Source organism: Rhinichthys klamathensis, unplaced genomic scaffold (genome assembly GCF_029890125.1).
Source record: "Rhinichthys klamathensis goyatoka isolate OS25496 unplaced genomic scaffold, OSU_Roscu_1.1 h1tg000512l_1, whole genome shotgun sequence".
NCBI lineage: Eukaryota > Metazoa > Chordata > Actinopteri > Cypriniformes > Leuciscidae > Rhinichthys > Rhinichthys klamathensis.
The window spans coordinates 346152-370896 of NW_026606992.1; the positions used below are offsets into that span (position 1 = coordinate 346152).

Here is a 24745-nt window from a genome sequence, read left to right on the forward strand (position 1 = left end):
CAGTCATTGACTTTCAACTATTCTAATTGCATTGTAAGCAGTTACATAAATTGGTTGTTTTCTTCCTATGTATAGTCGTATCCTCTTTTTTTTTTGCCTCCATGTGTTAATTCTCAACTTCATATATGTGTTTGTGCATTGTGTGTAAAGTAGTGAACTGGAGAGCAGAAGGGTATGATAAGATGTTTGTGGTGGTCTAGGTAAACCTCTATTTTTTTAAATTGTGCTGCCTTTTTTACATTTCAAGTTAAATACATAAAGCTTCAAACAGAACACAAATGCCTATTCAATTGATCAACCACTGGCAACATTTTATTGCAAAGTATATAGTAAAGAATACTTTCAATTCCATACAAGAAATGGTTTGACCAACTCCACAATATTAACTGATCTGACATTAAACATTTGAATGTGTACATATGCATATCTTTTAATTATTTTAAGTCCCATAAACATTAGACTTACTTAGTGACTTGAATATCAGTTTTTCCTTCTCGTCATGTGGACAATAAATAAAAGTAATTTTATCATAATAGTAAACCATAAAATCACATTAAAATACATGAACATTTTTGTATTATCTAACATTAAGAATTGTTTTAAAAAATAAATTGTAATTGTAAATAGAAGTTAATTAGTTACTACATGAATGTTAAATTACAAATAGTTACTATTCTAACAGTACATTATTTGGATCAACATCAATTAGTTGAGGTATATTGCCAAAAAGACTAGTAAAAGCTAACCTAAAGAATTTACATAATGTATACAATTATTTATTCTCAAATAAGCAACAAAATATCATTACACATCAAACAATACACTATCATTATACACAGAGCTGCACTCCAGGTTTATTGCTGCTCCTGATGCTTTGAATATTTTCCCAAAACAATCAGAGTAAAGCTTAATTAAGTTCAAGAGGCTTCATTTCTCCATCCCTAAAAGGCATTATACAAGTAAATTTACCTTTCAATTATTTCCAGCAGACTTTCAGATCCATTTCTTGCCTCCACTAAACCAAGCTTCCCAATTCTAAAATGATTAACTCAGCAATTTGATGAATGTATTACTAATTCCTGCAATCACCCTAATTGAATCGTTTGTTAATTGCATACCAAGCATTGTCAATTTCTGTTCTAGTAGGCCTAATCTACTATAAATCACACCACTTGCAAACCTCTTTTTTCATGCAACAGCAAAAATGAACAAATATTTAAATAGACCAGAGACCAGTGAATCTGACAACTGCATTTATGTTTACATTCATGCAGTTTCCAGAGTGCAACTGTCTAGAACAAACTCAAAGTTTTTTAATGCAACTTTGCAAACAGGTCGCAGTGAATATCACCAAGCTGTCATCTTTGCGCACGAAAAACATCAAACTTGGACAACATTAGCATTAAATCGGACAGCGGTTAAACTGTCAAACATAACAAAAAAGCCAAGTAAGTGGTAGTCTAGCTATTTAATCCTGTTTTCTATCTGATAAACTTTCAGTAATCGTATTCCTTTCAAATTCATTGTACAAACAAGCCCATATCAATTCTCACTTTTTTCATTCTTTAGGCCTCAATAATTCTGAATATTTCATTCAGTGTGATCGGAGTACTGCTGTGGAAGTCGCAACATCTACATTTCCCCACAAACCACCAAAAGAGATAGAAAAACTCACTGTAGAAGAAGCAAAAACTCTGGGATCACGACAATTGGTAAGCTGTTTTTTTTTCAACCTTCTCACTGTGTAAATAGCCTACAGGGTTGTTTACTTGTTGTAGTAATGCTCTGGAGAGTAGTACAATCACATATATTAGCCCTCTGTAGATTGTGCAAAATCGTTTTTATGGGGAGAAAAACATTTTAAAGTAGCCTGACGTTCAAAAAAATGCTAAAATGTGAAAGATTTTTCAGATGCACAGGCAAAGATTACTCTGCTTCTCAGTTATCTTTGCTAGATGCTTTACAAACATGATTAATGCGTTTCAAATTGGTTAATGTGTGGAAAAGTTTGGCTATTTCCTCTTCTTATGACCACAACAGCAGTTGTATACATTTCCCTTGTAATCATGTTTATTGATGTATATTTTTGATTGTACATGTACGATTTTCTTTAAATTTTCAGATCACTAAAATATCTGCAACAGTATGCAAGCTAAACAACGCAACTACTGTAAAGGCCTGGGGTACAGACTGTGAGATCCAAGAATGTTCCTTGCAAGATCCATCTGGAGAAATTCAACTTACTCTTTGGGAAAACCAAGTTTCAAAACTGCAACTAGGTAACTCCTACACCTTTACCAATCTTAAAACTAGACTGTACAACAGCCTTAAGAGCCTCACAACAACCCTGAAAACAACCATGGAACCTATTGCACAGGACCAAGTTTTCCCACCTGGTCAAGGCCCTAAAATCAGTAAAGAACCCTCTCTACCTAATACAGTGGTGAAACAAAAGCCAATAGGGGTGCAAATAAACATTAAAAAACAATGTCCAAAATGCCACAAATCACAAGAACAATTCAACATCAAACAGCAATTTCACCGTTGCCCGACTTGCAAAATTCTACGGAACACAAAAAGCTATATAACAAAATGCAATGGAATAATTGAGATAAATCAAGACAGTCAAATAACTTCTCTTACGGTTTCGAACTCAACTTTGTCAAAATTCATAGCACCAGAACTTGAACTGTCAACTTGTGATTCACAAGATATAGAAGAACTCTTTCTATCCTCCGATGAACTGACTTTAACATATAATAACTGTTTGGAAGTCACCAATATTGAAAACGCTTCATCCGCTCATCCCAGTGATGAGGATTTATTTGAAGTGAATATCGATGAAATCAACCCTGTCCTCTGTGTCACAGAGACACAAAGCACTCCAGAACCCAAGTCTCCAGTTAAAAGACCATCTGAGCCAACAACGCCTCCTATTACACCAGCTAAAAAACCTTTGACTAAGAAGAGTGCTGTAAAAATAATACAAAAATGACTTTGTATTGAAATGCACAACTAAGATGGTTGTGTGTGTGTGTATATATATTGAAATGATGGTATTGGTGTTTTTTTTTTTTGTTTTTTTTTTAATGAATGGCAAATATTGATTTAAGTCATGTTTTCTATTGAAATTAGGTTAATTTTGTCCATTATGTTCTGAAATGCTACTGATTGATTTTTATTTCATTTTTATGGCAAAGCTTTGTTAAATGTTGTTTAATGTGTTTTTTTTTTATTAAAACAAATGTGTGTCAATTCTTGGAATATGTGACCTTTATTGCATGGGCTTATCTTGCATTTGGAAAGTTGCGTGCATTCTTCTAGCCATTCTTAACTAGGCACTAAGTTTAGTTTCACAAACCATACTGGGAAAAGCAAGTAGTGTAACCATAAGTGTCATTGTGAATAACTAAAGAAACGGTTGGTATTCTGTTCTGTAAAGATTTAAATATGCAACAATGGTGCTTTAAAATCACTTCAAAGGCCCCCTCTAATTTGCTTACTTTATCCAATGTGCTAAATGGTATTTAAACTAAAAATAATCGTTATTTTTTAATTCACATTTTTATCACCTCTCACAATATTGTTTCTAGGCAGCATAAAAAAAAAAACTTAATTGTACAAGACATTATCAAAGATGACTGTCAAAGTAATGTACTTGTAGCAAAAATATAGGTTACAGTTGCATATGGCAGTTAACCCATGTAATTCCAATTTCTTTTCCCTGAGATAACATGTATGAATACATAAGGATATTAAACAATCTTTAACAATTACGTCAAAAATATATATCAAAATCCATACAAAAAACTTGATTATTCGTCAGGTCACAATTGTGACCATTAGTAGAACAAAGGGAGGCTAGGTATATGGTGTTAATGGATTTATAAACTGACAAACTTCTACAGTTTAAAGACCAGGTTCAATAATTGTTTTAAGCTTTAGTTAATAGTGTTGTATTACATCAAAGACACACCATGCAAAATTTCCATTTGTCAAACAGTGACCCCTAGAGTCGCTGTGGAGTACTTGTATTTTTTCTGAATATTAACTTAATGACCTAATATCTAATATGCCCATGACAATTTAGAAACTGAAAATAGAACATAAAAATATGTATTAGATCTAATATAACAAAATTACAAGATTATAAAATGCATTGCGTGAATTCTTGTTTAAAGAGAAGTGTTTAATCTACAATTAAACTAGGAATGTTTGACAGAATAGTGAATATTATCAGGAAACCTGCTCCAGACTTTAGGACCCACATGCAAAAACAAAACATTCTCTCCTTTAGTGCAGTTCAATATTCTTAGTAGTACCAAAAGTCCAGAATTGTAAGATTCTTACAAGAACCTGTTAATCTTAATGTTGTAAAATAATATTTTATCGATCTATATACTGCATCTTGGACTAACTTTATTTGTTAAAGGTGCAGGACAACCACCTAACAGTGAATCACAATAATATCAACTAAACTCATTAAACGTAACATGCTGTCCATTTAAATACTAAATCTTCATTTTGAGTTGATTCTCATTTGAACTATGGAACTTCTACATCTATGGAAACACATGACTTTCCAGGGGCTCAATGAGTGACAGGCATATGACCCAGAGATTGTGGGTTCAAGTCCTTTGTCTTACAACTTTATAAAGTTGTGTCATTTCAATTTCTTTATCATCCTGAAACGCATTGTACTATTCTTTCTTCCTATTAAATACAACGTGTGTTTCATTTATATGCAAAGTCTTTATTTTGAGTTCATTCTCTTTTTTACTACTGAACCTCGGCAGCTGGATGATCTCATTTCTTTTGTGAGGTAAGAAGTTAATGAGTAAGAATACTTTGGTTATTAAAGTTTCTTTTAAAGTTTTGAAAGCAAAGTATTTTTAAGTACTTTTTGAACCCATGGAACCATTGAAGGCTTGGCCCCGTAAGGCTGCTTGCAGCTTTAATTGCTCTTATTTCTGTTCCACAGCATCAGCCATTCAGCTTAGTTTTGATTCATTAAGAAGGTGCTATCCTTCCTATCTAGTGCAGATACACTTTGTCATTGTTACTGTTGTATTTTTCATGAATGCATTAAATTATCTGTTAAAACTGCAAAAACAACAAGAAAGAGGTTTGAACCTATTACCTATTGATTTTATTGGCTGATTGATTTTTAAAATGATGCTTTAAAATAAAATTCTTAACAACCGCAACAAAAATATTATTATTATTATATATTTTTCTGTTTACTTTATTATGTTTCTTCTCTTTTGGCTGGTGATATAGAGAGACTGTGATTAAAATATTATCATTTAGAGCAAATCACATTACAATATTCAATACAATATTTTAATTTCAAAACAACATTTTAATATATATATATATATATATATATATATATATAGAGAGAGAGAGAGAGAGAGAGAGAGAGGGGGGGGGGAGGAATGATAGCGAGGGTGTTTCTTTCCCAAGTTTCTCCAGTTTTTTTACTCCTCTTATCCATACACCTCTACATGAGAACAACAAAAGCAGGAGATAAACTGTGTTGTAAAACCTATTTTCTAAGGTGATTAGTTTACTGCCTTATCAGTGCAGGATAACCATTCACCACTGTTTTGTGAAGAATATGGGCGGCAGCATTTGATGGAAAACTATGATTATTCTTTTTCTCGAAAATGTTAAATTAGTTACACCAATATAGTACTATAACTTAAAACGGATGAAAATTCAGCAACTGTACATAATTATCTCATAACAAGAGTGCTGTTGTTTCATTTGAATTAATGAATTGAATGAAAACGTCAATGCCTATGTCTGAATCACATCACTGCCGTGCTGACATTCAGACCAACATGATTGTGAGTGTGATGTTGCTTTTATAAGTTAATTCACAAGAAATTGAATTTGAGTAACTTACACACAATATTGCCAGTTACTTTGTCTATTTTTTTCTCCACCAACAAAAAAGGTTTCAAACGAAGGCAAAGCAGAATGAACCATGTTTCACGAGTTCACACTTACATACAATTAAAGGGAATAAAGTATAATGCGTATTTGACGTGCTGTCCGGGGGGAGGGCTCCGAGCTCGGAATTCGGCCCGAACCCAGAGTACTCCCCCCTGTATGTAAAGTGGTTTAGGACTAGAAGAGTGGAGAAGGGGTGGTGGAGGGATGCTGCTAAACTGTCAGAGAAATGAGGTGAGACTGCTGAGTCTATATATACACGTTTTAATCATGATTGCTGAGTGCTCTCCATCCGTGTAAATTATCTGAACGTGCTTCTCCCGAACTTTGTTAATAAAACATCATGTGTCTCTGTGGTGTTTTGTTACTCAACGAATCAGTATTTTTCAATCAATTAGTTGAGTGGATGATTCAATAACTAACTTGTTGGGTGCTTCACAATTGGAAAGCTGCGCCCTAAGTCTGCATATCTTGGCTGCCAAGTCATCAAGCTCTGTCAAAGGATGTCTCAATTTAAAGGATCCTTTGAAGGCAGACTTCGTTTCTCATCATTCAGCCAGCATGTTTTGAAGGATGGATCAAGTGTATCCTTCACATTCTCCTATCCACCCACAATCCTTTGCACACATTCCAATTCACACACACACACACACACACACACACACACACACACACACACAAACAGGCGCACACATCTTTGTGGGGACTCTCCATAGGCGTAATGGGTTTTATACTGTACAAACTGTATATTCTGTTCCCTTACACTGCCCCTATCCCTAAACCTACCCATCACACACAACTTTCTGCATTTTTACATTTTCAAAAAACATTACTTAGTATGATTTATACGCTGTTTTCCTCATGGGGACCGCTGGCTGGTCCCCACAATGTAGGTGATTTCAGGTTTTACTATACTTGTGGCGACATTTGGTCCCCCAATGTAATATAAACATGAACACACACACACACAGCTAGTTCAAAACGCAGCAGCTCGAGTTCTTACCAGAACCAGGAAATATGACCATATTAGCCCGGTTCTGTCAACACTGCATTGGCTGCCTATTAAACATCGTATAAATTTTAAAATATTGTTGATTACTTACAAAGCACTAAATGGTTTAGCTCCGCAGTACTTGAGTGAGCTTTTAAAGCATTATAGTCCTTCACGTCTATTGCGATCTCAAAATTCCGGCCAGTTGATAATACCTAGAATATCAAAATCGACTGCTGGCGGTAGATCCTTTTCCTATTTAGCACCAAAACTTTGGAACAGTCTTCCTACCATTGTCCGGGAAGCAGACACACTCTGTCAGTTCAAAGCTAGACTAAAAACACATCTCTTTGACCTAGCATACACATAATACACTATAGACTTCGATAATTCAATGTTAGGCTGCATAGGTCAGCCGGAACTGGGAACACTTCCCTTAAATCCAGATGTACTCGTTACATCATAAGATGAATGGCATCTACGCTAACTTTAGTGTCTTTGTTTATCCCGAGGTTTTCCTGCAGCCTGCCGGATCCAGGCCGTATCCAGATCTGACGAAGGAGATTCGCCTGGACCCGATGACAATGCAGTGCTGAAGTGTCAACTATCCTCTCCCTATGGAGGATCCCTTTCCCACTCTACAGATAAAGCGTTGTTGAAAATCCGGTTCGCGTACCCCGAAGTGATAAAATAAAATTATGTATCAAATTTATAGGCAAGACAAGTAGTTTGTTTAGGCATGGTTTGTAGGAAATTACAAACCTGCGCACATATATTCAAACGAATATAACTATAGAATCAATTTTTAAATGCGCATGTGAACGCCATCAGGTCACAGGTTCGCGTTTAAAGTCTGTTTAGAGAGAACGCCGTCGTCTTAGTGGCCCCTAATGTAATAACAAATGATAATTTTGCTGGAAGTGAATCAATCAAAACCAACTTTAGCCGGAAATAACATTATTCAAAATCGCTATAAAGCCAAAACAATCTCTGTTACCGTAAATTGTATGTTTATCTCTGTAAAGCTGCTTTGAAACAATCTCCATTGTTAAAAGCGCTATATAAATGAAGATGACTTGACTTGACTTGACACACACACACAAAGAATTAGTAGGATATTGGTGCATCTTGGCTCAAAAAAGAATTAGCAGAAAATGAATCGGCACTAAGCTTTTCCAATTTCAGCATGACATAATGACAGACAGTCAAACGGTTAAATCGTAGGGCCTGGAAAACATTGATGTTTGTGTTCTCCCCATAAAGCATTATAGACACCTTTTCTCATGTGTTTGTTTCTCTCACTATCCCATAATGCACATGGACTATGCAACACTCAGCAAAACCTTGTTTATCATCATATCTCTCTTCCCCCTCCTCTTCATCCATCCCTCCCTCTCTGTCTTTAAATCCTGCTGCTCTTTAATGGTGGGAGACAGAGAGCCTGTGGTTGGCCCGTGTGCACGAGGGTAGTATTACGTAAGCATCAGAGAAAACCTGCATCAAGTGAGAGAGAGAGAGAGAGAGAGAGAGAGAGAGAGACAGTTCAAAAGTGAGAGAGACAGAGAGAGATTAACAGGATCAGGCCTCACAGTCTCACAGAAGAGCAGTCCTGGCTGTGTACATGATAGTGTGTAAGCCTGGGTGCATGTCACAACACTGCCAACTCTCCCCCGTTCTCTGGATCTGCTCATTGTACCACAGGACTGCAGCAGAACTTTCTGGCCCATTCATTTGTTATACATCTGACGCCTACGCTGATTTTGGGCTGAATCTGAACCTGGCTTGACAAGTGAGTATAGCTGTGATCGGTTGAGTATTTACACTGTAAAAAAAATATTGTTGGTTTAACTTAAAAAAGTAAGTAACCTGGATGCCTTCAAATTTTAAGTTCATTGAAATAAAAAAAAATTAGTTGATAGAATGAAGGAGACTCTGTTGAAGGAGTTTTAACAGAAACTCAAATTATTATGTTATCTGAACCACATAAATGATCTTAGTTGATTTGATAAAAGAAAAAAATGTTGTGATAACAAATCATGTAAATATTTTTTTTACAGTGTAGTGTTTTGAGGGGAAATTAATTGGGTCATGTTACAGAGAAAACCATCCTGTAGCAAACGTTGGTTTGAACTGTGTGTATTCAGAGATCTTGTGCACGTGGTGATGAAACTACTTCCATACAGTATGTCACTTTTATGATGTGAGTGATTGTACATGTGTACATGTACATTTCCTGCATGAAAATAATTGTATTCTGTGTCAGATTCATCAGTGCTTGCCAGTGAATATTCATTCAAGCATTTTGTCATAGGACCACCCCAAATGCAATTTTTTTAGGGTTGCACGATATATATCAGAGCAGAATCAGTTATTGGCCGATATCGGTTGATATTGTATATATGTTGGCTAATATTGAATATTACATTTTTCCTCTATTTTTATATTTAGATACCTTTACTGTCATATAACAATTTAAAGTGAATCTTTTAAAAACACTGTAAATCAAATCTAAAAAAAAAAAATCTAAATCAAAATCCATTTTTATACTGTGCATATACAGTAACATTGTGGTGCGTAAATTCCCTTGTAGAATTTTAAATGACCGACTTTAGTCTTTAGTATTTTATTTTTAATTTATTTATGCAGAATTCTATTGAATTTAAATTTCAGCCATTTATTGGTTATTGGCCACAACATAAAAATAATTATTGGCTTATCAGTTTAATGGAGGTAATTGTAATATTGTGCAACACGATTTTTTGTCCACGTGTGTTTGTGTCAGAAAGAGTGTGAGTGTGTGTATACACTGCATGATTGTTTCAGGGAGGAATACGTGGAACACAAACTGTGTGTACACTGGCATATTAACAATGTATTTTTTTGCACAAGGACTGTGTGACCTTTGGTCAGCTGTTTGGTGTGGAACTGTGCAAACTAGATCATTTGTTCTTGCCGCTTTAAGGACTTATCAGCAGCATTTAAATAGGAAGACAAATGTTTGCAAAAACAATAGAAAGGAGGCCATCCTGTGTACTCACATGTGGTCATACTCATTGGACAATCAAAACAAAATACCACTTGTGTGATAATATATCTGATTGCATATCTTGAATGGCCGAGCAACTACAGATCAATTGCATTTTGTTATCATTAACTTATTCATCATTCAACCCTAGAGAGGATAAAATACTCTGTACAGAGTTCAGTGTTGTTTAATATTTAAATGATTACAAAACAAACAAAGACAAACAAACAAAGAATAAGACCACCAACTTTGAACACTGCCCAGCAAGCAATAGTTGTCATTTCACCATCTAGGTTAACTATAGACCCTATATAGGGTCCGGCTATGGGTACACTCAAAAAAATGAACTAGGAAGGTTGTGCACTTTACATAATATATTTATATTTAGTTTACTTATAATAATTGTGTTTTTTGACTTGAAATGTTTTTTTCTAGTAAGGTCCACGTAATTATGTCTCAACTTAACAGTACAAAATCCTAATGCGTTGCCTAAACACAAACCATTTATGTTAAGTGAAAAATTCTTACATCCAGAGGGTGGCAGTATAGTGCGAGCCAACTGCCATTTTGCCCGAACTTAATTTGATTGTGTTCAATCTGCTTAAATATATGTAACATTTAAGTTTACTTAATCCACTTGTGTTGGATTACATGATTGATTTGTGTTGCATTAACTAAAACTGGGCGGTGCTTGTTAGTGCCCAGCATGCTTTGCATATGGTTGAATTAAGAGAGAATAAATGTTAAAATTAAGTGTTATTTTATGTTTTTTTGAGAAAATGACAAAAGGGGAAGACTTGATAGTGTGTAATTGTGTTTAATCTTCAATTACATTTGAATTATTAGCACCATTTAAATTACAGTGGGTTACCATTGTGGAGAAGAGTGGAGCATTTTGTTTGGCTGTGGACTGATTTAATTATTTCAACTGTTTGGTTGACTGAGCATGTTAATCTTAGCATTTAAGATGCTAATATGTGCTACTGCTAGCAAATAGCTAGCTATAGTATAACAATTTAATTATGTGTTACTAAAATAAATGAAATATTAATGAATGAATGAATATAAAAAATACCCGAATCATGTCATGAAGCCTTTAAAAAATCACTTTGAGACTACTTTAATAGGGTTGCTTAAAATGACTTAATTCCATGATGTCGAAGTTACATGAACAAATTATGTTGAAGTTAAATGAACAAATTATGTTGAAGTTACATAACAAATTATGTTTGTTTAACATAACCTAGTTATGTGGAACCTGTTGACGAAATAAAATTAATTAAAGCCAACATATCATTTTTTTGCCCACTTCTAGCCAAAATAACCTTGAAATTGGTTAGATGTAGTTTTTGCCAAAATAACTTGCGAGATGTATGATATTCCATCATGTAAGCAAAGTCAATAGTGATTACAAGATGTTTGGTTTCATTTCTTTGACATGTTCTAGATGACTAGTATATTCTTGGGCTGGTTAGACGTCTATTAAATTTTCACTGACAGCCCAAATTTTGCCTTGTTTAAGCCTGGAAATCAGGGCTGTGTTTGGACGGCCATTAGACGTCTTTTAAACACAAAATTGCTTGCTGGGTGTCCACTTAAAGCTCATCAAATGATGATGGGATAGTTTGTACTTGACAGGGAGATAACAGTGCTCACGTACTACACATTCACGAAGAGTCAGTCACAGTGTCTGAAGGCTCTGTGTGTTCAAAACAAAACAAAACAAAACAAGCTACTACAAAACAGCATAGAATAGTGAAATAATAATAATAATAATTAGTTACATTTATATAGCACTTTTTTTGGGTACTCAAAAGCGCTTTACATGGAAGGGGGAATCTCCTCAACCACCACCAATGTGCAGCATCCACCTGGATGATGCGACGGCAGCCATATTGCGCCAGAACGCCCACCACACACCAGCTTACTGGAGAGGAGACAGTGATGAAGCCAATCAGTACATGGGGATGATTAGGAGGCCATGATGGACAGAGACCAAGGGGCAAATTTTTAATGACCACAGAGAGTCAAAGAAGAAGTCAAGTGAAGAAGTATGTGAATTAAGTATATTATTATTATTTATAGATTTGTGTTTTCAGTTTTAGTTTAACCATGTCTATATTGACTTTGGAGGTTGACATTAGCTCAGATTGTATATTGATAAAGTTGTGCATTTGTGTTTGTATTGTTTGAGCTGGCCTCATCTGCCCTAATGGCAGAATATTTGCACTGCTTAGAATGCAAAAACAAAGAACATCTATCTACCCGAGCTCTAATGGACAAACAGAGCAGGAAATGATAGTCAGGTGGAAGGAGAGGTGAAGGAATAGACTGAAAGGAGAGCAGTAGAGAGCAACAAAAAGGCCCAAAAAAGCTCTGCTGATGTATGGTTCTATTTAGATTGTGTACGGAGGCGGCGGAGCATGTTGATTTTACCCAGCTTGGCCGTTCAGAGTAATTTAACGCTAACTGAGCAATTTTGGAAGGCACCAAGAGGCTGATCATTATATTTTCTCTGTAATTTCCCCTTGTGAAGCCATCAGTGCTTCATACTGTAGGTGTGTCACTACCATCTGAATTATGGTTTAGTATGAAAAAAAAGAAAGAAAAAGAAAAGAATGGAAGCAGCTTATATAGCAATACTCTTAAAAATGGTTTGAAGAACCATTGTTGGATCCCCAGAGAACATTTCCTATGGAAGCCCGTTTCCGCCACAGTTGAGTAAAAAAATAGAATTCTGTAAGTCATAATAATGAGAAACTTTCTCGTAATAATGACTAAAAATAATGGCTCTGCTGAAAACGCCTAGCTGTGAGAGCGTTTTGTCAGCGCAGCGTTTTTTTCAGTTGAGACGTTTCGTTGCTATGATACAGAATATCCGCAGCACAGTTTACTTGTAACTGATTTCGCAGATAATTTGTTTCATACTAAAAATGTATTTTTCCTTCATTTTGTTTGGTTAGCTCTGCTGGTTGATGTCGTTGCACAGAAGTAATGTTGTGACAGTTGGTCGGTGTGGTATTAGCCCCGCCCCTCCTCCACTGTGATTGGAAGCAGGCTCTGATTGGAAGGACGGGTATAAAGTGACAGTGATGAACGCAGCGTTTTACCCAAAGTTGAACATTCTTCAACTCTCGGGCCGTGTGTCCACCAAAGCGTTTTTTCACGCGCCTGGCGGATGTTTTCAATGGGAGCGCCGCGTTTTTAGAACACCATGAGGCGCTGAACGTTTTTTTCACACTTGAAGCGCTGAGAGCTCTGCGTTTTTACTGGTCGCCGAGAGTTGAAAAATGTTCAACTTTGGGTAAAACGCAGCGCTCATCACTGTCACTTTTTACCCAGCCGTCCAATCACAGTGGAGGAGGGGCGGGACTAATACCACACCGAGCAACTGTTACAACATTCTTTCTGTACAACATCAACCAGCAGAGCTAACTGAACAAAATGGATGAAAAATAAATTTAGTATGAAACAAATTATCTGCGAAATCAGTTACAAGTAAACTGTGCTGCGGATATTCTGTATCATAGCAACGAAACGTCTCAACGGAAAAAACGCTGTGCTGCCAAAACGCTCTCATGCGCCCACAGCTAGGCGTTTTCAGCAGAGCGCGTCTAGCGTTTTCAGCTGGCTAAAAACGCTTTGGTGGACACACGGCCTATGATTAATATTACTCATTACTATACAAGTAAAATTACACTGCCACAAGTACACCCTAAATAAAGTGACCAAAGCCTTTTGTGGAATGGAAAGGTTCTATGGATGTTAAAGGTTGGATGTCACTGCACTAAAAGAAAAAAAGAAAAGAGGTTGTTCATTGGATTTTCCCACATGATCAAAGTTCATGTTGACACAGGAGTCTTGATGAAGGAACAACCAATGGCCCACTTACTCTTGTTCAAAGTTTGTTCGGTTTATGAGCTACTAACCTACTGAATCCGTCGGCCAATCACTGCTGTCTTTGACCTGTGACCAGTCAAAGGCAGTCATTGAGTTGCTCCCTATTTATTTACAAACATATAGTATCTATGGACTGCAATGCACCTATCAATATGTATACTGATGCTTTCCAAGGCTTGTATCAATATGTCTATTGCTCATACTTACAGATTTGAACACCCCCCACTCCAGGTATAGGCCTGCAACCTGTTCTAAGTGATATGTGATGTGATTTTCAGCAGGGGATAAAATAAGTGTAAAAACCCTTTATACTTATGGAGAGACCGAGACAAATCAGGCACAAGAATATCAGATTTTGAAGTGGGCTCTTTTGTTTTGGAACAGTAAGCAGCTACAGTGTATACACATGGAAAATAACAGTCACTTTTAGTTGAGTTTCTATGCATTCTTATTTCAAAATATAGACCTTGAACACATTGTGAAATATCAACATAGCCTACATTATTAGTAATTGGAGCCAAACAAAGAAAATGCAAACGTGTAAATATGCAATGCAAATGCTATTTACAGGTTGGTGTGCTCACACTGCATAGTGGGTGAATACAAAAATGGGTTTGAATATTATGTCTGCCATCTGTGATGGTGTAGGTGAGACATAGACAGGAATAGAGTAACAGTGAGATAAGTGTTAGCATACCTGGGCGTAATTCATAGTTTGCTTCCCACTTGAACACACTCTAAATACATTAGCACAGACACACTGCACGGTTGTCTTAGACCAATCAGAGATCTATAAATATGTATAAACAGGTGAAAAATGAAATCTTCTGATGGACCTCTGTAAATTATCACTCAGGATCTTTACTCTTAACTGTTCTGAATATATAAGTAATATATTGAGGTGGCCATGAGATGAGATCATTTAAAGCCCCTTCTGATTGGAATGGTTTACCTAGTTCTTTTAGATCTATCTCTTCTTTTCACCAGTTTAAGATGTCTCTTCTTAATTATTTGCATACAAGCTGTAACTGGTTTCTTCATGCTTGAATTTTTTATTTTTATTTATTTATTTTTCTTCTCCTTCAATTGTCTATATGAATGACCTTAACTGTTTATTGCCTAATATCAAATGGTTGGATTGGGAAAGATATGGGTGGTTTTGGTGTGGAGAGCTTTTGTCTTTGTTCTGTTAGTATGTATGTATGTATGTGAAGTATGTTTTTCTTGAGGTCCCCCTTGAAAACGAGATGTCACATCTCAAGGGATTTTCCTCTTAACAATAATAAATAAATTTCTGATTTTAATGTTTTGTGTCTAATTTTCATTCAAAGCACAATGAATTAAGATACCCAGTCAAACACACATATTTTAACAAACACTCATGTCAATGCATAATCACACAGACACACTCTGAGGCCATGTCCACACGGACACGGAGTTTTTCCTACAGCGTTTTAAAAAAAAATCCCGTCCACACATGCTCGGTCTCTGTCTACATGAAAACGTAAAAACACGCAATCAAGCGCGGTCAAGAGTCACGCCACCAGGCGGCGATATAAACCTTAACCCTAAAGCCACGTTGGCCAATCAGAAGCGCAAATCTGATGTCAAACACAGCTGATAACGGCGCACACTCTGACGTCGCAAGGCAAAAACCCCGGTTTCACTGTCTACACGACAACACTGTAACCGGCGTTTCTGAAAATCCTCACCCTGGTAGGGGTTTTCAAAAATGTTCGGTTTCAGTGCGTTTTCGTGTGGACGAACGGCCGAACCGCGTAAAAAAAGTCACGGTTATAAAAATACCCGTGTCCGTGTGGACAGGGCCTGAGAGCGCATGCATACACCAACATACGGGCTTTGAATACAGGTAATTGCGAAAATAGCAAACTGCAGACTTTGCCAAGGTAAACTGACCCAATTCTGATCATGTGCATTTCCTCGGTTCAATGTAATATAAAGAGTAAATGTACACGACGCAAGAGTAAATGTAGAGAAAGATTAGAACAATTTTAAAATTACAGTGTTATTTATTAAATACAAAAGAGAACATTTTTGTTTTCATTTATAAAAATGGGACCACCTAGTGCGATCTGTTTTATGTAAAGACATAAGTAGCTTTTGAAGAGAAACCGTTTACTTTACAACCACAAGGTGGCAGCAGTCCCTTACTACAGGAGATTCAAAACAATAAAGCTAGATGGATAGTAGGTTATACATCTGCATTCATAGCCAGTGGAAAACGAAAGAGTTTTGAAATACATCACGGCTCATAAAACTTAACTGGACTATTGTTTTGGTGAAGACAGTAAGAGATCAGGAGCCTATTCTGAAGTGTTTTATTCTTAGAGATAATTTATTTTTACTCCTCCACTGTCTGTATTTTTAAAACTAATTTATGATGGATAACTAGATCCCGAGCAATTTGTTCATCTTTGTCTTTTCTGCCTGTATTTCTCTAGGATGCTCCTGCATTTGGGAGGGTCCAGGGGGAAGATGGGCATCCTGCTCATCAGGAGAGTGGGTTTGTTTTGTCGTTCTGCCCACTTGTCTCCCCAAAGCCTGGAGTATCGACCAATCAAAAAGGTCATGGTGGCAAACAGAGGTAATCCTGAGATTAAATATTTAGCAAACAGAAAGAAAAAAAAAGTGAAAGTGAGAGTCTGATCCCTGGATTAGTGCTCCGAAAGTCTAAATACACACGGGCCCAGGAGTGCTGCATTTTAAATTATGTTTCAACGTAATATAAAAATGATTTACCTGTTATTATTTACTCACCCACTTGTCATTATTTACTCATCCTTGTGTTATTTATTCACCTGCTTGTCATTTCAAACCTGTATGCTAATGAAGGTTTTCTAACTTTCAAATATTTAAAGTGTATATATAGTGCTGGGCAGTAACTGATCACATGTAATATGCAGTCTACAAACATTAAAGGGTTAGTTCACCAAAAAAGGAAATTTCTGTCATTAATCACCCATGTTGTTCCAAAGCCGTAAGACCTTCGTTCATCATCGGAACACAAATGAAGATTTTCTCACAATGACAGTACATTATTCATAATTCATAATTCATTGATTCTCCATACTATTTCTTTTTTATATATTTGACATTTTCCTTTTTTTTAAATCCTATACTGCTTATATGTTCAGAAGGTCTTCCAGTTTTGTGGACCATAGTCATGTACCTATCACTGAAAACTGAGAGCCACACAGCATTTGATCACTGGATTTACAGAAATCATTTCACTTTTAAGTGTTTTCTCAAGATTGCATATCTACTCAATTCCCGACGAACACAATACAATACAAATATTGTTTAAACACATTAAAATGTACAAATTCACATATTATGCAAGTCACGGATTCCCCATCTGTTTTGTCAACTGAACCTATTTGACCTAATATTAGAGATGTTCTATTTTTTTCTTTCTTTTTTTGTTAATTAACAATAACTGACTGACTGCAGTATATTAGGCTGCTGTCACTTTAAGACATGACCACAGTCTATGGACCTGACTCACGTGACGCGGATCTAACACACAACACAACCGATTTTCTCACTATGTACAGTCATGTTTTAGCTCAACGCCTATGAGGATACTGATAGTGAAAGTGTTTCTCAATGCGTGTTGACGTCAGCTTGCACAACGTTAAAACAACACAACCCTAAATTTAATTCAATTACATTGTTTTTTTGTTCACCATTTTTCTCATTTAAAATCCTCTGATATAGTACATGAACTACTATTTTTATTGTACTTGTTGTTGTTGTTGTTTTGTCCTTTGAGAAACTGAAAGGCTCAGGTGAACTACGTTAACGCTATCCACTTACAACAGTTTACATTTCACAAATTTAAATACATTTAAAAACAAAACAAAATCCTTTGTTTTACTATTGTTTCTCTTCTCCCTTCAGGTGAAATAGCCATCCGTGTGTTTCGAGCATGCACAGAACTCGGTATCCGGACAGTGGCAATATATTCAGAGCAGGACACGGGGCAGATGCATAGACAGAAGGCAGATGAGGCTTACCTCATCGGCAGAGGCCTGTCCCCCGTTGCAGCATATCTTCATATCCCTGACATAATCAAAGTGGCTAAGGTTAGACAGTTATATCTATCTGTCAGACTGGGATTCACCTCCTCTGTCACTCTCTGAATGATGGCCTGTCTGCATTGTGCATCTCTTCCAGTGCTTAGTATTCACATCAGCACTTCTCTATGGTTCTCAAATAGATCCATTTCTGTTTTTTTGGAACGGTGTCAGAGATGCCAGCCAGATTCAGATCCTTTGGCGAACTCTCTCATTATGCCACAGGCAGCTCATCTCTCAAACCAGCAGCTTAGCCACCACAACAATACACTAATAATGCATATACACAAAGCAGTACACACACACAACACCACACCATATTAAAACTGAACAAGCAGCCAACATCATCGTCTCTAACCTCAGCAGACGGCCTCAGAATAATTAGTCTTTCTCCAATGCAATTACCATGTTGCACACAGTCAGCCAACAGAGAGAGGGGCCTTTTCAAATTCTCTCTGATTGGGATTTTAATGAAATTAGTATTTCCCAGCATCAGAATAATTAGGCCTGACTGCTGTGCCACATACATATATCCCTGGCTAATGTTTTTTTCAGTCGGCTCTAATTTCTCTCTCTGTCTTTCTATTTCTCATCCACTGTGTATTTCTCTGCCTGTGTTTCTCTCCCTCTCAGGAAAATAATGTGGATGCAATCCACCCTGGTTATGGCTTTTTATCAGAGCGCGCAGACTTTGCCCAAGCCTGTGCTGAAGCCGGGGTGAGATTCATTGGACCTTCCCCTGAGGTTGTGCGCAAGATGGGGGATAAAGTGGAAGCCCGTGCCCTGGCCATACAAGCAGGTACCTGATAAACTCTACCCCTGAGATCTCTTTCTACATAGGGGAGGGGGGTAAACAGCAGTATACTTAGATATCGCATCCGTTGCTCTAGACACATCAATGCGTCCACCATATTGGAACAATCAACAAGCTGTTCATCACTCATACTAACAAATCAATTCATTTTCATCGAAAATGCCACAGGACAGTGCAGCCTATGGTTCTAATAACCGCCAGGCTATAAATTCCAGTTAAACTGGGATCACCTTTCACAGGTGACAATGTTTAAGCTTGTGTTTTTTCCGTAGCTATAACTCAATATGCAATATCCATATGCAGAAATATCTAACATTTAATGATAAACTAATTCCAGGGAAAATCATTTGCTAAAGTCAACTTGAACAGTCAACTTGCTCTCAAAAGCTACTTTCAGACTCTGATATATCCGATTGCATCAGAGTTTGCAAGACATTTTGTGTGCTTAAAGTCTAGTATGACCCTGGCATAAGACATCACTTATACTGGTGTAACAATGTAACTGGCAGGAAGAGTCACTGCAAAATCCCCGCTACTAATCCATCCGTGGAGCCATGACAGCAGTTTCCGACCAGCAGTCTCAGAAGGGATGTTAAGGTACAGCTTATAGACTCAAGGACTATTGGTTAGGTTAGTAATGGAGACCGCTTCCGTTCTGCCCTAACTTCCGTACTGAGAATGGTGATTTGGCGCTGCTGGTCGGAAATTGAACAGGCAGATACAAAGAGTAAAAAGTTTCAGCGCTGTAGAACTAAATTCACAGCTCAGCAAATTAAATTGAATCAAACTAGGTCCATATAATAAACAATTTATGATGGTAAGAGAGAGTTTTCTTTTATGACGCTATGGCTGCTTTAACACTGCAAGGCATAAATCCGATCTTTTGACGCATATATGCTTTTTTGTCACATCTATTTTTGTGCACTTCAGACATAACCAGCTGTGTTTACATGAATACCTGTCAAGGCTGTCAGTCAGCATGATATAACCTTGTTTCTAGTAGTAACAAGAACACCCCAATGAACATGACATTTTACATGTCCTTGTTCTTGAAAAATTAATAAAATAATAGAGAATATATAGAGAATGCTTATAGAGAATGCAATTATTTATTCAATGGAGAACAGACTCCCTCAAGAATTCACACATATGAATTCTATTTATTCATTTCATTACCTTAATAAAGTGAATACACCTGTGTGTGGTCATTAGAAATTAAATATAACATGTCTCTTTGGGAAATACGGGGGATGCTCTCTCATACCAATTATAATGCTGCATTTTGCTAATTCTTCACAGTTATTTAAATATAACTAAATATATATGAATTTTCCTTCATGTCTTTCACTTATGATGAAATGTGACCACAAAATGAGGCCTTAAGTGTACAACAAAACTTATATACTTATATACTAGTCAGTGAGAGACTTGTTGTTTGTAGATTGATGTACAGTAGTATCCTCATTTCTGCAAAATTTGCGATTGACAAAACAATTTAAAGGTGGTTAGCTGGTCTTTCCTGGTTTAATCTGATGTAGCTGGAAGTGTTGTAGTAGTATTCGAGACCGGTCTTGGTCTCAAGACCATTTTTTGAAGGTCTCTGTTTTGTTTGGGTCTTGACCGGAGTCTTGTCTTGGTCTCAGACTTAAAGACCTAATGTGATGCGATGCCCCATTTAAATAGCTATGTAAATGTGTGTCTGTGTGTGTGTGTGTGTGTGTGTCTGTGTGTTTGTGTGTGTGAAGGTGTTCCAGTTGTTCCCGGAACAGACGCTCCCATCTCATCTCTTCAAGAAGCTCATGAGTTTGCCAAAACACATGACTTTCCCATCATCTTTAAAGCTGCATATGGAGGAGGAGGCCGTGGAATGAGAGTGGTCAGAGATTATGAGGTCAGTGTAGCTTCTGGCCCATGATGGCGTAAATAATGACTAGGGAATCAGAAAACCATCATACTATATGTCACTGTGATGATAGCAGGCCAGCCATCTGAATATACAGAGTGCTACAACGCCACAGCGTTCACACTTATTACTTATAGCTGCCTCTACAAATTAAACTGCAAGAGGGGAAAGTAATTTAAAATTGAACAAATTGCACACATCACTTTTTCACTTTAGGGCTCAAAAACATTCTCGCTAAATCCACAAAATCACTTTTTTTTCCATTTGAAAAACACAACCTGACATCATGGCCAGTAGTGCCCTGCTCCTCTTTGTCAGATAACTGTGATGTGTTTCAAGGCTAGCCCACTAAGCCATGTCGATCACACCTGTTAATGGGCCTACTTTGCTGCTCATATATACAGCATATAATGTTTATTTTATGTCAGTGGCTACTGCCTATTTTACGACTGCTTTCAATTGTTACTCTATTATAGATGCTTAATGTGCTCCATTTGACATGTGGACGACATGCACATGTGACAATTACTACTCCAGGGTATAACTATATCACACGGAGATTGATAGCTCTGCATAGTTCATTTGCTGTATTTATTGCATATATTTTATTGCCTATTTTCTCACCTGTGAAAAGTGTTTATTGCCTCCTTCTACAAGGCTCTGTGAGACAAGTTGACAAGCTTTGTCTTGTAAAGAGTTTTTTTTTTTTTTGCACCGTGATTTCTGAACATCAAAAATGACCTTTAGGGTAACACTTTACTTGAAGGGGTGTGCATAAGACAGACATGACACCTTCATAATCATGACATGACACATGTCATGAATATGAAGGAGGTTTTATGCATGTTTATTACAACTGCCATTAAGTGTCATTCGCTCAATTATGAAATTTTTAATGCAAATATGACATTGTTTGAGATGTCTTTGTTATGTCAACCTGACATAAACAAATACATCATAACCTGTCAGTGTCTTGGTAATGACATCTTGACATAAACCAGTACATCATAACCTGTCAGTGTCTTTGTCATGACAACTTGACATTACTAATACAACACAACCTGTCATAAATATGTCATAAACATGACATAGCAGATTAATTATCAAACTTAAAGGGGGGGGGGGGGGGGGATGTGATTTTCTTTGTGACCATTTTTCAAAATCACTTGAAATCCTATTCCTAACCCACTTACAGCCACTGAATTAGAAGCACTGAAATGAAAATAAAGCAATTTAATCATCTGTGGAACGGGCAGGACTCGAAAAACTCCAGCCAATCATTTCCAAGACCACCTAGAATCATTGGACTGTAAGTGCATCAATCAAACGGTCGTACCATACCCACCTCCCCCTCGCGCGCGTGTCCCCTTCGTGCGCATACTCAAAGCTCGTGACCCAGTCACAGTAAGTGCAAGTCACCCCGGTACAGAGAGAGAGAGAGTAAGTGCAATCTCGCGCATCTGAGTTTTGCAGATGCATGATTGCGCGTCCATGTTCTTCGAATGGGTGGAGTCAGGGCCAGCATTGGAGGAAAGAAGGTAGGACCTTTTGAGTTGTGTATTTTCAAAATCTGCCGGCCGTTTTGCAAATCCCATACCCTACCTTTAAGAAACCACTTAGCTTTATGGGTTAACATTCCATTAAACTGTCAGGTGGTTGGTTTTGACATTGGCTGTCATGAGGCCATTATAACATTTTAATGACAAATTCAATTTGTACCACTGTAGTTGAGGTCAAGAAAAATATTCATGACACAGTTATAATGGCCTCATGACAGTCAATGTCAAAACCAACCACCTGACAGTTTAATGGAATGTTAACCCATAAAGCTAAGTGGTTTCTTAAGTTTGATAATTAATCTGCTATGTCATGTTTATGACATATTTATGACAATTTATGTTGTCTTGGTAATGTCACGTTGTCATTACCAAGACACTGACAGGTTATGTATTGGTTTATGTCAAGTTGTCATAACAGACATCTCAAGCAATGTCAAATTTGCATTAAAAATGTCATAATTGAGCGAAGGACACTTAATGACAGTTGTCTTAAACATGCATAAAACCTCCTTCATATTCATGACGTGTGTCATCATGTCATGATTATGAAAGTGTCATGTCAGTCTTATGCACACCCCTTTATGTAAAGTGTTACCACATCAACTACTTCACAGAAAAGAAATGAAAATAAATCAAGCTCAATCTTTCATGAACACAATCGAGTGCTCAACTAATGGCATTAGGGGGGGGTGTGGGCTCTGTTCCTTTAAAAATATCAATCATTAACATTTTGTTCTCTACTATTCAGAATCTCCTTTTTATCAGACATGTACTTGATTTGACCCTTTGGGTTATTTCAATTTTAAGCTATGGCTGGCTTTAATTATATTACGTTATATCATGTTAAATATCAAATGTTTTGGGGTCAATTAAAAAAAAAAAAAATTATTCAGCAAAGATGCATTAAATTGATCTAAAGTGATTGTAAAGATGTATAAAACACTTTTGAACTTTTTCAACTGTTTTCATTTTTGATAATGATAAGAAATGCCTTTGGAGCACCAAATTATAATATTAGAATAATTTCTGAAGGATCAATTGACACTGAATACTTGAGTAATGATGCGGAAAATTCAGCTTTGTCATCACAAGAATATATATTTTTTAAATATATTAAAATTGAAAACAATTATTTTCATTTGGTATAATATTTCACAGTATTACTGTTTTTTTTTCTCTTGTTTTATTCTTTTTAATCAAATACACGCAGCCTTGCCTGAGCATCATCATATACATGATGATGATTATTTTGGTCATTGTTTTTTTTTATTATTGTACTATTAAACTGTGACTGATTGGCAGGAGCTAGAGGAGAACTATCAGAGAGCCTATTCAGAGGCTCTGGCGGCATTCGGTAATGGTGCTCTGTTTGTTGAGAAGTTCATCGAGAAACCACGACACATTGAAGTACAAATTCTTGGTGAGTATATATATCCAGGTGTGCATTTTGTGTTTGTGCATGTTCGGGTTGACAAATGAAACAGAGAGGGATGGATAATATAAGAATTTGTTTGCAAGTCCCTAGGCCATGTGCACATATTTGCTTACTATGATCTATTAGCTTCTCTCTGGTGTATTTCAGCCATTATAGCTGAGTATTTTGGCTCATTAGACGTGATTTGCTCGTCTGGAACAGAGCTCATAGTCGATAACATACAGCTGGAATTGAATTGGGCTTGTTAACAGAGAATGGGTCTGTGTGTGTCCAGGGAACCCCAACCACATGCTCTCTTTCTCTCCCTTTCTCACTCTCAGATAAACTGGTTTTATGTCTTCTTGTCCTCCAATATGAATGTAATACCAAAAGATAAATAGACAAATATCTGAGATACACTAGACAAAGGAATTAACTTAAAATGAAAGGATAGTATCAACAAAACAAAGTATCAACTAATACTTATGTTGTTAAATGCTGTTCATGTTTGTGTTGGATTCACATAAAAAATGGTGTCACTTCCAGGCTTTTGATACCTAAAGGGATACAAAAGACTAAGTGAATTAAAAGTTCAATTGAGGACACAGGAAAGACCTACAGTATGAAATTATTACAAAGTAAAACTATACTCACGAGAAAACATATTGGTTAGAAGATGAGGAGTTTCGTTTTTTTCATGTGACAACATCTGCGCAAACCAAGGCCGTAACCATGTCTTGAACACTGGGGGAACCAAGTTGTTTTTTTTGTTGTTGTTGTTGTTGTTGTTTTTTGTGTGTTTTTTTTTCTTCACATTTGTCTATGAGCAGTAAGGCCGCTGAGGCATACCAGCCTAGAAATTTAATTTTCAAAAAATGTTGTCATCCAAACAACAAACAAAGCGGTGCATAATGGAGTGCAAAATAGCAGCATAACGAATCAAATATTTGGGGGACAATTTGGTATTTCTAATTATTAGATTATTTTTCTTCTCAGTGTCTATGGTGGTTATGGCCCAGGCTTAAACCAAAGTTGTTGATTACAATTTCATGTTTATGTTCAATTAATTGTGATAAAAACCAAT

General features: G+C 36.6%; 1 protein-coding gene across 1 annotated transcript in view; it reads left to right on the forward strand.

Moving 5' to 3' along the window:
• Window positions 1–8545: 8545 nt before the first annotated feature.
• The window catches only part of LOC130072922 (pyruvate carboxylase, mitochondrial-like), a 173771-nt gene continuing 157571 nt past the window's right edge, over window positions 8546–24745 (forward strand). Inside the window, exons 1-6 of the mRNA XM_056238245.1 lie at window positions 8546–8738; window positions 16337–16479; window positions 17796–17980; window positions 18605–18770; window positions 20531–20676; window positions 23550–23667. Of these exons, the coding sequence (XP_056094220.1) occupies window positions 16338–16479; window positions 17796–17980; window positions 18605–18770; window positions 20531–20676; window positions 23550–23667 (757 nt within the window). The 5' untranslated portion in view covers window positions 8546–8738; window position 16337. The remainder of the gene's footprint in view (window positions 8739–16336; window positions 16480–17795; window positions 17981–18604; window positions 18771–20530; window positions 20677–23549; window positions 23668–24745) is intronic.